Below are 13,419 nucleotides of genomic sequence, written 5' to 3' on the forward strand. Positions count from 1 at the left end.
TGTAACACTATCATATTACTTATATAATATGTTAATATTTATGAAGTTATGACACTATTCTAACAAAGTGTTATAAGAAATTTAGTACTGCAAAAAATGAACTCCTCAGTTGTAGTGAGGTTCAGGTTCTTCTGCAACTTAAATTAGGTAAAATATTCTGCAAAGTTGCTTGGTTTTTTTCACACACATGTGTGTGCCTATGTCTGCATATAAATATATTTTTATATATACACACACACATGTGCACACACATGAAATTTTGAGTGGGAAGTGTTAGGAGCTGCCAAATCTGGCAGCCTGATAGAGGCAGAGAAACAAGAGCCCTGTGTCCCCAGGTGCAGGCAGCTGTGGTGCTGAGCAGCTGTTCCTGACAGAGCGTGGCTGGGTCAGGCCACTGGATTCAGGCAGGAGCACTTGGCTTCCACACAAACACAAACAGCACCAGTGGCATCATCCTGTTCCTCTCTCCAGCTGAGTAGGATGAAAGCCTGTTGGTAGGAAATATGCACATGCATTCAAAGTGGATCCTCTGAAAACTGGCCCCAGAGAGTCCACGTGGCACTCGGGTCTGTGATCCCCAGCCACCTCACACAGATGGGAGCATGCAGAGGGGCTTTGTTGACTCCTGGTCTTTCTGTAGCTATCCTGGACCTCCTGTAGACAACTGAAAGCCTCTCTAGTCTTGGCAGTATTTTTCTTGTGGCTGATTTCATACCTGCCTCCCAAAGCTTTATTCTACTTGCCAGCCAGCCCAGCTTGACAGCCAGTAGTGGCCACAGATGTACCTACACACTGAGCATGTCATTTCTTGCTCCAGTGCGTGGCAGGACACATCCATGGACACTCTGACCTTGCTCCAGCTACGGTTGCTGTCACCTCCATACATCACATGCACCCAAATCACTGGAAGAGGCTTAGATCTGAAACAAGGGAGCAGGAATCAGTAGCTGGAGAGAGGGTTGCAAGCTGTGAAGTCCTGGTGCACTGACTTCCAACCAAATTCTCTGTACTGTCAAATTTCTTGCAAAATTGTGGCTGCCTGCAGCTATACAACTCAGCAAACTAGGTTTTTTTGAGAAATTCTTGAAATCCAAAGGAAGTGGATGGTCAGCACCTTGAATCACCAGTCATGATACTGGTGCACAATTCTAGGAGAATCACTGACAAATGGAGGAAGTCCAGTGGAGGGCCAGGAGGATACTTTGAACCTGAAGCAAGTGGCATGGAAGGGGTGGTGGAGAAGAGAAAGATAAGCAGTATCCAGATGCTTCCTTCTGCTTCCTGAAAATGGCTATATGAAAACCAAAGCTGGGCTCCTCTCAGAGGTGCAAATTAACAAAGCAGGAGGCAAGAAACATGAGTTGTGTCAGGGGAAATTAAGAGCACTTATTTAAAAAAAAATATTGAAAAAAATTGAATGACAAGGGAGGTGAAGCCCTGGCAGAGATGCCTCAGAGCCCGGGGAATCCCTGTTGTTGGCAGCACTTGCTCAGGGCTGAACAAGGTGCTGAGCAGCTTGATTCCACTTTCATATTCACCCTACTCCAAGCAGGAGTTTGGGCTGGGTGACCTGCAGGAGGCCCTTCCAGGATAAATATTCAAGCACTAAAAAAAGAAAAAAAAGAAGATAATTTTTTAAACTCTGTCCATTTGTCTTTTCAAGAGGTGGAATATCAGAAAAAATAAATCTCCATAGCTGCGAAGGCTTTTAAAACTTGTTTTAGAAAAAACGTAAGCTCTCAAGAAAATATAGTCAAGAAAATAATTCAAGATGATAATTCAAATAGCAGTAAAGATTTTTTGTATTGAATTTTTAGGTGAATTGTTTAAAGTTCTAGACCAAAAATACTTGCAGTTGGAGTTACTTTTTTAATTCTCCAGAGTAATCCCAGCCATCTGTGTAAAAGCTGTAGTGTTTTATTAAATTTTGTGGAAGTTCAGAGTTAGGGAATTTAAGGGAATAATTAGTAATAATCCTCAAGAGTATCTGTGTCATATTCAAGCCTGCAGAATTGAAAATGACAGTGTTTTTATTCCTGCCACCCCTAGCCTTCATCAATCTAACTTCCAGTACTTTCTCATCCCTACAAAAACCTGCTATGAAATACTGATCAGCATTTACAAAACCTTACCTTGTTTAGCCTTGAAAGGCTGGCAGTCAGCTGCTGTTCTAAGTTCACTCCTTCAAAACCATTTTTCTGAATTAACACTGGATGCTGTTTGGAACTGTAGCCGAGGTACAGAAGATCAGATAGTGGGCAGGGAACTGTTGACTTAAAATAAAAATATTTTCCTTAATATGCTTACAAGATGTTCAGGTTTGTTCAGAGCTGTATGGTATTTGAAAGGTGAAAGGCTTGGGGAGTAGCTGAACTGAAAGCAAATCTCTCTGTAGAAGGATTGTAATAGCACATTTCAATCTCCAGCATTAGTAAACAAAGCAAAACAAACCCTACTTGTCTGTACTGGGCTGCTCTGTGATTTGAGAGAGCTGCTTTTACTGCCACCACCACAGGATTATCAGTAATGCCTGGTATGAAATGCATTCATTGAGTTCCTGCTCTGGTTTCAAGCCTGGCCTGGGGTCACGTTTCAGCCCTGTTGGCCCATCCTCGTGGCTGTCACTCGACTCCCCTGGCTCAGCTCTGTTTCTGTGAGATGTTACAAGGACCAGTGCTCTGCCCTAAAGAAAAAGCTGAAAGTCTCCAGTCCATGGCCTACCTGAAAACCACTGTGGTTTAGGGGCTGTCTGAACTCCAGAAAAGTATCTGATTAAGGTATCTCCTGGAAAAAAGTTCCGTGTCACATTCAGTGTCTCTATAACATCTGCAAGGAAGCTGAGGAAATTAGAAGAAAATGGCAGCAGATAATGAGAAAACAATATGGATTTGGAAAATAAAAGGATTATAAATAAAAGAATCTGTGTCAACCAGCAACAAGGGAATACTTAATTCACTAGCAGTTAATTGCAGTGACTCCATATGTTTCAGTGATTGGTAAATCACTGATTTCTAAGTGTAAAGTCCTTTTTTTTGTGAGGTTGATTTGTCTCTATGATATGTATGTACTCCTGTATTTGTAACCACAAGAGCTCAAAATGGGATATTTTAAGAAGACATTACAATAGCTTGGATGTAGCTTGATGCAGATGTTTATGAACCTCTGGCTTTAATTATATGTAGTAATTCATTAACCATTAGAATCCTTTGAATTTTCTCGTAATTTATTAGAAGTTTTGGATCACATCCAAACTGTAAAAAGAGTTAGTTCTATTGTGATTGTCTCTATTCTTCCAGCACATTCCTACAGAGATGTTCCCTGGTGAAAGATGAAATCTCTTTTCTGAGGATTGGCAAGCTGGTGTGTTGCTATGTGCCTTGTTCAAGCAAAACTAGAACTGGTTTCAGTGGAAGCAGGAGAAGAGAACTTGCTGGTTTTAGACAGCCATGGTTAAATGGGATACATGAATGAATGTTTGTGTGCTCTGCTGTTATCATAGAACAGTTACAGACTCATAGACTCACAGAATCACAGAATCATAGAACAGTTTGGGCTGGAAAAGGACCTTAAAGACCATCTCATTACAATCCCCTGTCTTGTGCAGGGGCACCTTCCATTATCCCAGGTTGCTCCAAGCTCTGTCCAACCTGGTCTTGGACACTTCCAGAGATGGGGCAGCCACAGCTTCTCTGGACAACCTGTGCCAGGGCCTCACCACCCTCACAGTCAAGAATTTCTTTCTAAGAGGAGAATTTTCTAGTTTAAAGCCATTCTGTCTTGTCCCCTCACTTTGTGCCCCTGTGAAATGCCCCTCTTTGGACTTGTTGTAAAGCCTGTTTACGTACTGGAGGCTGTATTTTTCTACTTCTGGATGGGTAGAAGCTCTTATGCCATCTGTGCTTTTGTGAACTGCTCCATCAGCTGCTTTGGTTTCAAGAAGGAAGGGCTGTAGCTCCATGAGAGTAATAAAGGGGGATGTTAGATTTACAGTTCCTGTAAAATGGTGCTATTCTGTATGAAGCTGTTATGTTTCTCTTTCCTTCATATGAGTTAGGATTTAGAACTGACTGTTGGGTGGGAACTGATCAACAGTTTCCTGGAGAGGCAATGGTTCAAATGATTCTTGGGAGCTGACATTGCTGGGGGGGGATGAAGTTACAGTCAGGATTAAGCATTGTATTTGGTGAGTAGTGTAAAATAATTGCTGATGACTGGTAGCAGGTAAACCCCACACTTTGGAAAAATAAATTACAAGCGGTGTTTGAAGGGAACATTTCCTTCTATTTTGAGGGAAAAATGATCTATCATTTCATGATGCATTTCTTTTGGTTGTTTATTTTGTCTCCAGAGTGTAAATCCCTGCTTTGGGGGTGACTCTGTTTTTTTGAATTGAAGAGGCTTTTAACTCTGGAGCTCCATACATTGATTTAATTTGGGAGTATGAAAGCCCACCATCAAAGATTCCACATCCTTGACACAATCCTTAACAAAAGAGAAGTGTTAACCCCAAAACATATTGAGATTATTTTTGTTATCCCAGGTTTTCAAAACATGAAGCATTTTGAAAACACTTAATGGGTTTAATTCCTTAGATTTCTTTGTTGCTTTTAACATGTTTTCAAATGAAATTAATATTTTTTAAGAAAAGCTCAAAATTCTGCCTGCTCTAACATTGTTTTACCCTGGTATACAAGTGCTATAAAAGTTCTCAATCACCTGCCATTGGCTTCATGTTTAAGTATTTCATTCAGCAAAGAGAGTCCCAGTAGTTCCCTCCCTAGTGCCACTCATAAGGGTATAAAAGGTTATACCTTGGAGACTTGTTACTGAAAATTCAACAAGGGCCCTGAAAATAATTCAGATGTTGGGTTACTGAACAAGGAATCAATGGGTAATGAAATGCCAACACTTTCAAAAGAACTACCAATGATATAGTACAAATCTGACTCACTTAAAGAGAAAAAAAATCCCAGTAACTCCCTACAGCCACTTCCTTTTGCACTTTGAAGAACATCATCTCCTCTGTGACCATTCCCGTGCCTAATCCAGCCTCTTCTCTCTGACAGTGGTCAGTGCCAGATGTTTCAGGCATTGTCCTTTGTGTATTATGAGTCAGTCTCCATCAAAGCATTCAATCCCATCAATATCTTGAGCTTGAGTGAACTCAAGTTATTTTGAGATTGCTGATGGAAGATGAGAGGAAGGAGCTGTTTCAACAAGTGATCTGCACTAATTGCAGGGGCTGAAACCTTCCCTGATTCTGAATTGGCAATATGAAAGGCATGCTGTAGGAGACTCTTCTGACAGAGTAGTTGAATATTCAGAGGAGACAGTAGAGTCCTGACTGCACTTTGGTTGTATTTCTCTGGCTCCTTAATAGGGTGGCCTCGGGGAAAAGTTCTAATGCGCTGGACTAACAGCGTGGAAATGCATTTCAATATTTTGTGTTGTATTCTGATTCTGTTTGTGGTTCGCTTGCCCTGATGGCCATACTGCATAGTTGCCTTACTTTTGAGGGAGAGAGCTGAACTAATTCCAGGACTAGGTGTGCAGCACCCCCAGGGCATGTATTCTACCAACTGGGAAAGCAGGTCCACGCCAGTAGTTAATTTTGTCCCAGAGTGCCTCCTTGAACAAGTGAAATAAAGGCACTAAATTAAATAGCGTTTTTTGCTGATCTGATGCAGCCCTGTCACTACTCACTCTGATAACTGGGGCTGTCTCAGCTTTTTTCTTATGAGTAAAAGCTGCCCTTGGGACTTGGAAATTAATATGCTGATTTGAGTAAATATTTATTTGGCACACACCTCGAGGCACTGCAGCAACAGAAGTGTTAAGTAAGAACTACAGGCTAAAATTTAGAGAAATCAGAGAATCCAGCCCCCACAGTGGCAGCTGAATGATGAAGCTAAATTACTGTGTGTTGGTTTTCTCTAAGAACAGTAATTGTAGTTGTTTTAGACACCTTGAAATTTGTTGAAACTGGTGGTCTTTCACAGCACTCCTGAGCTAGGTTTTGGTGTTGGCATGGAAGAAGAGCGATTCCCAGTAAAAGGTCTGGATATGGGAAGTAAAATATTGGGAAAATGGGATTTAATTATTGTTTTAAAGTACCCAAAGGTATAGACAAAATGGAACCAGTCTTCTCTCTGAAAGGTTTCACTGTGACAGTTGTTAGGCTTTGGCACAGGATGCTCAGAGAGGTTGTGGAGGCTCCACCCTTGGGTTCAGAACTGGGAAAGCTGGACTAAATTGGCCCTGCTTGGAACAGAAGGCTGGACTAGATGACTTGCAAAGGTAAAAACCTAAGTCATTCTGTGATTATGGGTCACTATTCAAGAGAATAGTCTTTTTTTCTGAAAAACAAGTTTTATCTTCCCTTTTAGGAATTTGTCCAGGGATTGTTTCTTTTAATTGCTTTGTCTTTTTTCTCTACTATGTCTCGTAAGAGTATAGCAGCAGCCATCCCATCATGTCCTCTCTCTGTCTTCCTCCACAGAGGAAGAGAAATATAGGGACAGGCATTGTGGGGTGGCTGCTTGTAGGCTTGTGTAGGTGGCAGTAGTGGGAAGGGGACTTTCAAATCCATTGCAGAGAGGAGATCTGTGGGGTTGAATGGAGCCATAGCTGACACTGACATGGGGCATGCTCTAATGTTCCCTGTATGGATGTCTCTGTATCAGCAACGAGGAGACTTCCATGAGTGTGGCAAAGTTAGGATTGTTTGGGAGCTCCCATGGCAACCTGGCTCCAATCAGCCCTTTTGACTCAGTGTAATTTTAATGAGACTTTGTCCCCCTGCTTAATTCTTGTCCACAACTTCATTATCGTGGATAACATAATCCCCTAAGAAACAAAGAGAGATTTGGTTCTGTACAGTGTTTTCCAAGAATATTGCGACTGTTCAAAATGAGAGAGAAAGCAAAGCTCTCAGGAAGTGTCAAAGGCCTAGAACAGAAGGAGCAGCTAGAATTAAAATGATATAATGTGAAAGGAGATCAGAGATGGGACTGGTGTGCCAAGATGAAATAGGACCCCATACAACCAGTTGTACCCCAACCTTCCCATTAGTGACTCTGCGTTTGGGCTTTTTGCCCATGATCATTAGTTTAGAAGAAAAGTGATGTTGGAAGGGACTTCTGTTCTCTAGTCTAAGCTACTGCTCTAGAATGTCAGACTGGGTGGCTCAGGGCTTTATCCAGTAATGTTTGGAAACTTCCAATAATGTAGGCTGCACAGCTTCTCTGGGCAAGCTGTTCCACTGCTTGGCTGCTCTCTGAAGGAGTTGCTCCATATATTTGGTCTAAAACTCTCCCGTTTCTTATTGTGCCTGTTATTTCTCATTTTCCTACTGTGAAGAGTCTGCTCCATCTCTTTGATAACCTCAGAGTAGATACTGGCAGGCTGCTGTTATTTCCTCCCAAAAATGTCTCTTCTCCAGGCTGAAGAAGCCACTTCTAACAGTGAAAATGCTCCAGCTTCCAGCCTTTTTGGTGGCTTTCTGTACTCAGTCCAGTTTATTGAAATCTGTCTTGTATTGGGGGTCCAAGAATTACATGCGGCATCTAGACTGAGTCTAAATGATGAGTTTGGCTCAGCTGCATTTCCTGTAAACCTGACAGATATGCTGATGTAAATAAATTGTATGATTCAACTAAGAGTTTAGAGCATCCAAATGTTCCTTCCACTGAGGATATGAAACATGGCTGAAGGTCAAATCACCAAGTGTCCCTAATGTCCCTGTCATCAGGTCTCTCCTTTGCACCTTTCTGAGATGAGTAATAAAATCTGCATCCCTCATTGCCTATTATTTTGTGTTTGTTGGCTGCACTGCTGTAAATCAACTAATTATTAACAACTTTTCCCTAATGATGGTTTTTGTCATGGTTTTTGCAGGTTACATATCACAGGTATTAAAGAATTACACTGACCATGCCTGTGATGGAGAATATGTGTCCCTGAGATGTCCCCACAGAACCACCATCAGCATCCAGTCTTCTTTTTATGGCCGAATTGTACCAAGTCATCAGCTGTGTCCTTCTCGCTATCCCCACTCCTATGCACCTTTAATTAAAGAAGATGTTGCCTGCTCAGTTGGAACTTCTCTTCAGGTATTGTTAAAATGCATTTCTTTATTTTGAACTTCACCTTTCCTTAGCCAGGCAGCAGCTCTGAGTGTTGGTGCAGCACAGACCTGCCTTAAGCTGGGCTACCCAGCACGGGAGCTCTGACATCTCACTCAGTTTAGTGGATAATTCATCCTTGTAGTTTAGACAGGACTAAATTAGATTTTGATAGTGAATTTCTTAGTTTTCCTGCAACTCTAGTCAGTAAAAGTTCAGGAATGTGGTTGAAGGAGAATTACACTTCAGGACTGCATTATGTTTGACTGTGTTTAAAGAGCATTATTCTTATAGTTTTCCTTCCCAATTACTAGCTTTTTCAACACATTCAGAAATTGCTGTAGCATTCTTTTTGCTTTAGATCCTATTTCAAGAGGCTTTTACTTTGGTAACTTGAAACCCAAAGAAAATCCTTGGCTTTACTTCTGGTGACTCATTTGGCTCTTAGGCCACTAAGATGTAAGTGGTCATACATCACTTAAACTTGCAACATCCCCCAGTAGTTAATCAGCTCTGACCGTCTGTGTAGGGAAAGTTGTCTCTGTGTATTGTCCCAAGAGCACAAGTGACGTCAGCAAATCAAAGGATTATTTGGAAGGTGCCAGGGTTACTCAACTGTCAGTAAGAACAACTAAAATTAGAAACATCAGTTGGCTGATGTTGAGATGAACAGGGTCTGCTCCTGGCTATTGAAGCAAGCACAAGTTTTTCCAAGTGCCAGATTTGGGACTGTGAAAACTTTTGGGCAAAGCTCTCAGTCATCCAGTATGTTTATGGCTTAGAATCAATAATAACTCATAATAAAAATTTATAGCAGACTAGATTAATGAACCTACGGGGTTAGTGAGTAATTTCTTTTATAATTTGGCTGAAGGCCAGAGTTTTCCACATCACTTCTCCCTCTTGCATCCAAGGTTTTTAAGAGACATTTACAGCATTTTTTAAAAAGTTGAGATGAGTGCTTTGGCTTCCAAATGCCAGAGGTAAGTTCTCAAGAATTTGCACAAGGTTGGTGTTTGGCTGTAGTGTAACCCTTAAGCTGACAGATTTGAAGTTGCCCTCATGACAACTCCACTGCACAGCAAAGGACTGAGCTGTGGTATGGGAGGATGTGTTCCTTACCAGTGGAAGATTTTCCCAGATATGCTAACAAAAGTTCATAATGAAACAGATGAGAGGCAGTTGTGTTGTTTAGGGTGGGAGAACACAGAGAGAAAGCTTTGGCAGAGGCTAGCCTTCCCTTCTTTTATTGATTTACAGAAAAATTTTCTCACAACATTTCCTTTACCAAGGTGATTGATGGCTCTGAGCATCGCTTGAACCCTTGTGGGTGAGTGGCCCACTTAAGGCATATGGAAGAACTTGAGAAGAGGGAAGAGATTACCCTAGGGTTTCCATTTCATGGTTTTATATGTAGGAGGGATTGAAAATAAATCCTTACCTGCCTCTCTTAGCTTTTTATGTCCTCAGACCTGTTCCCCATTAGCTTTGCCTTCAATATTTAGGTGGCTTGAAATTCCCAATCCCTGTTTATCAGAGAGAGAACTGTATTCCCTGTAGGTAGTCCTGCAGCAGAGCCCTTGTGCAGTACATTTCTTACAGGACTGAGACCAAAACACTGTTATTAACCCATTTTGGGGGATGCAGATGTGCTGGGAAAGCAGCTGACATTCTCTCTTCTGCCACAGATTTCTTGGGACACCTTTGGCAAGTTCCTGAGCCTTTTTGGAGGAAACTCACAGACTCTTTGGTGCCCTCAGGTGTGGCTTTGATCCCTCCATGTGTTGTGGTTGTCCAGGGTAGGATGAGTCCAAATGGCAGAGATGAATCTCCTCTTCCCTCTCAGTTCTGGAGGGGGTGAGGCCTCTCTCCACAAGCTGAATGGCAAGCTGCCTGCAGCTCACTGGTAGGAAATGCATGTGTGTAGGAAAATTGGAAAGCTGTAGACAAGGAAATTGCGTGTATTTTTGTGGTTTTGCAACTCAGATATATAGCTGCTACAGGCAGGACCAATTGTGTGTATATTCTGGTTGTCAGTAATTGAAAAAGTCAGCCAAACCAAACCCTTCATAACTAAGTATATAAAATCACTGTGTCTAATCAAACCCATGACTGTATAGATTTGCCGCTTCTTTGGAGAGTGGTCTGGAGGCAGTGTGAGGAGCATTTATTAACTGTGCCCTGCAAACACTAGCTGTGCATGTAATCTCCCTTTTACAGTCTCTCTCCACTGTAAATGTCCAGTTCAGATATTGTTTCTATGTTAAAAAGGGAAAAGAAGGAGTTGATTACACTGAGAGAACCACTGCTAATTCAGCTTTATGTGACTGGCTGCCAGGATTCCTTGCTCTAGTCACTTGTTTTGTTTGCAGACCACCTGGGAGAGTGTGTATGAGACATTAGGGCAGTGACCCAGTGACCCTAGACTACACATTTCTGTTGTTCTAACACTGCAGTGTCAGAGTCAGTGGGAGCTTTCCAAATGCACAAAGAATTTGGACATTCATAGAATTATCAGAGATTCATAGAATGGTCTGAGGTGGAAGGGAGCTTAAAGATCATCCGGTTCCAACCCCCTGCCATGTGCAGGGACACCTTTCACTAGATCAGGTTGCCCAAAGCCCCACCCAATCTGGCCTTGAACACTTCCAGGGGTGGGACAGCCAGAACTGGGCAGTCTGTTCCAGTGCCTCACCAGGCTCTGAGTAAAGAATTTCTTCTGAGTATCTAATCTAAATTTACCCTTCTTCACCTCAAGGCCTTTCCCCCTTATTGTATGGCTGCACGCCCTTCTTGTAAGCCTCTTGTAGGCCCCCTTTATGTACTAGAAGGCTGAATTCTGGACCAGTGTTTCTGATGCCACTTGTTTTCAGCAAGGAAACACTTGAGATCTGTATGGAAGAATGTAAATGGTTGGCTAAAATTATTGCTTATTACCAGAAAACTGTATTACACTTTACAGCAGATTATCTGCAATTTTCTCATTTTGATAAATTGGCAGAAAATAAAACCATAGTTTATTTGTAAGGAAAACAGAAAACCCTGGAGAGCCACTTAATTTGTTGTGTTTCTGTCCCCTGATATTTACCAAAGCCATTGAGGACTAACTTCTCTCTTCATACGCACAGGTACTGAAATCAGCAGATAGGTGCTCTTCCAAGGGCAATATTTTGCCTTTGGAAAGGAAGGAGGAGGAGCTGTGCCAAGAGGAGCTGTGCTTAGAAGGTGCTCTGGAGCTGAATCCCAACTCTCTTTAGAAAGATTAGCTAATCTGGGGAGGGAGTGTGGGCATGGCCTGTGCCCTGGGTCTCTTTCAACACTCTCCAGGACAACCAGCGCTTGGTGACAAGGATCACTAGTGCTGCTGATGTGGTATTTCCTTTTGTCCTTTGGGCGAGAGACAGGACACCTTTGCTGCCACCATCTCCTGCTGTCGCTTCAGCAGCCCTGCAAAAGAGCAGATTCCTTGCATGCCCAGTTATTCTGGATTAAAGGTAAAATACCAAGTAAAAGGAAACATTCCCAACTGCTCCAGCTTTCTTGGCAGGCCAAAGACAATGGTTCCTGACATGTCCAGTCACCAGATATTGCATGGTACCACTGATGTCACAGCCCTAAGTGGCCTCAACAGGAATAAAAATGAGCCCTTTCTCATTACTCTGAACATCTAGAAGATGATGATGGTTGGGGGAAAGAAGGAAGAAATTGGTAGAAAGGAAGAATAATGGTCCTCAGTACCACTGGGAGGAGAACCCATTGTTATACTGAATATTAGAAATATTCAATATAACAGTTTCTAGGCAGTTTGAACAAGGAAAGTTTCAGTCTCAAAAATGTCAGTGAACTAAAGAGCAGTATGGGCAACTCTTTTTCAGACCATATTAACTACTTTGCAGAGGTCTGTGAGCAGTGAGCTCAGGGTCCAGAAGAGTTCTGCACTGCCGAAGTTGCTGTTAAAAATCACATAACCAGTGCTATTTCATTCATGCCTAAGCTGAAATAGAACTCTCTGGCATGTGGCTCCTCCAGCTAGTTATTTGCAAGTAGAACTGTTGGATGCAGAGGTCACAGACAATCTCTAAATTGCTGTGTCTGTGAAATCTTTGGCATGACTGAAGCAGCTCATCAGAGCAGAGTGATTATGTCCTGCAGGAGAGGAGGCATTGGAGGCAGAGGTGGTCAGTGCAGCCTGTCTCCCTGATGAGGCAGGACTGCTCCCCAGGGTGTAAGCCTCCTAATGCTTTGTTTACTCTAAATTTAAACTTTCCAAGTCATGGGGCTTCCATCATTGCCACTAAGATCCTGCTTGACAGTGTAATGGTTTGCTCCCAGGGATTTTTTTTCCACTTTGTCTTTTAAGCTTTCCCTTTCTTTAATCCCATGACTTTTGGTTATGCATCCTTTTGTATTTCTTTAGCTTAGACCTCCTCTCCCTTTGAAGTTGACCCTGCATACAGATTAAGTTTCCTACTGTTAGGAAATGTAGGTAATGTTAATTAGGTGATATTTGTAATGCAGCCTTTATCAGGTCCTTCTATTTGATGATCATGTTGCTGCTCTTTGTGAATTGCTGTTTCTGGGCTCTTTCAAGGCCCTGCCAGAGAAGCACTGGTGAATCCTGCTGGTGTTTTAACATCCCAGCCCACTGCTGTCTGCTCTATTGTCCTGCTGGCATCTACTACCCCCACAGCAGAGCAGGTGACAGGGAATGCATGCCCAGTTTTCAGTCCTTTATTTCACAGTCTTGTATGTTTATGTGAATCACCAAACATGTGGGCATAGTTCCCTCCTGCTGACTCTGCTGTGAGCACAGCAAAGTCCATGGGAGAGTGATAAGAGCAGAACACTAAAACCTGCTATAGATCAAGATTCAGGGCCTTGATCTCTTCTGCAAGTGATGCACACATGGAATGCAGTAATTTGGGCAAAGCTGAACTAGTTTCTAGTGGAGCAGGCTGGGAAGGTGGCTCAATGAAGCCATAGGCAGGACACCTGCATCTCATCAGCATGGATTTCACTTCCTCATGTAGTCTGTGCTTCCCTGTAGCTGATTCTTGGAAAATCTTCTTCTTCCATGGACTTCAGTAATTTGCGTGAATGGAGATGAATGTTCAGTGTTCAGAAACAGGACCTGTAAATAAGTTTTCAACTTGAAAGCACTAAGTTTATAGCATGTTTTAAAGTATTACCAGTGTGCAAGGGTACATAAAAGAGTATCAAAATTCAAGTGAAATTGACATGAAGCCATTATGAACGCATTGTGCTGTGGGGAGAGTTCATGCTGCCTTGTTTGTTG

General features: G+C 42.3%; 1 protein-coding gene across 3 annotated transcripts in view; it reads left to right on the forward strand.

Moving 5' to 3' along the window:
* EVA1A (eva-1 homolog A, regulator of programmed cell death) overlaps nt 1–13,419 on the forward strand; it is a 203,248-nt gene that overhangs the window by 48,475 nt on the left and 141,354 nt on the right. For all 3 annotated transcript variants that reach the window (XM_018921429.3, XM_009095745.4, XM_018921435.3), the window contains one exon: nt 7,897–8,111. In XM_018921429.3, the coding sequence (XP_018776974.1) occupies nt 7,897–8,111 (215 nt within the window). The remainder of the gene's footprint in view (nt 1–7,896; nt 8,112–13,419) is intronic.

This window comes from Serinus canaria, chromosome 3 (assembly GCF_022539315.1).
Source record: "Serinus canaria isolate serCan28SL12 chromosome 3, serCan2020, whole genome shotgun sequence".
NCBI lineage: Eukaryota > Metazoa > Chordata > Aves > Passeriformes > Fringillidae > Serinus > Serinus canaria.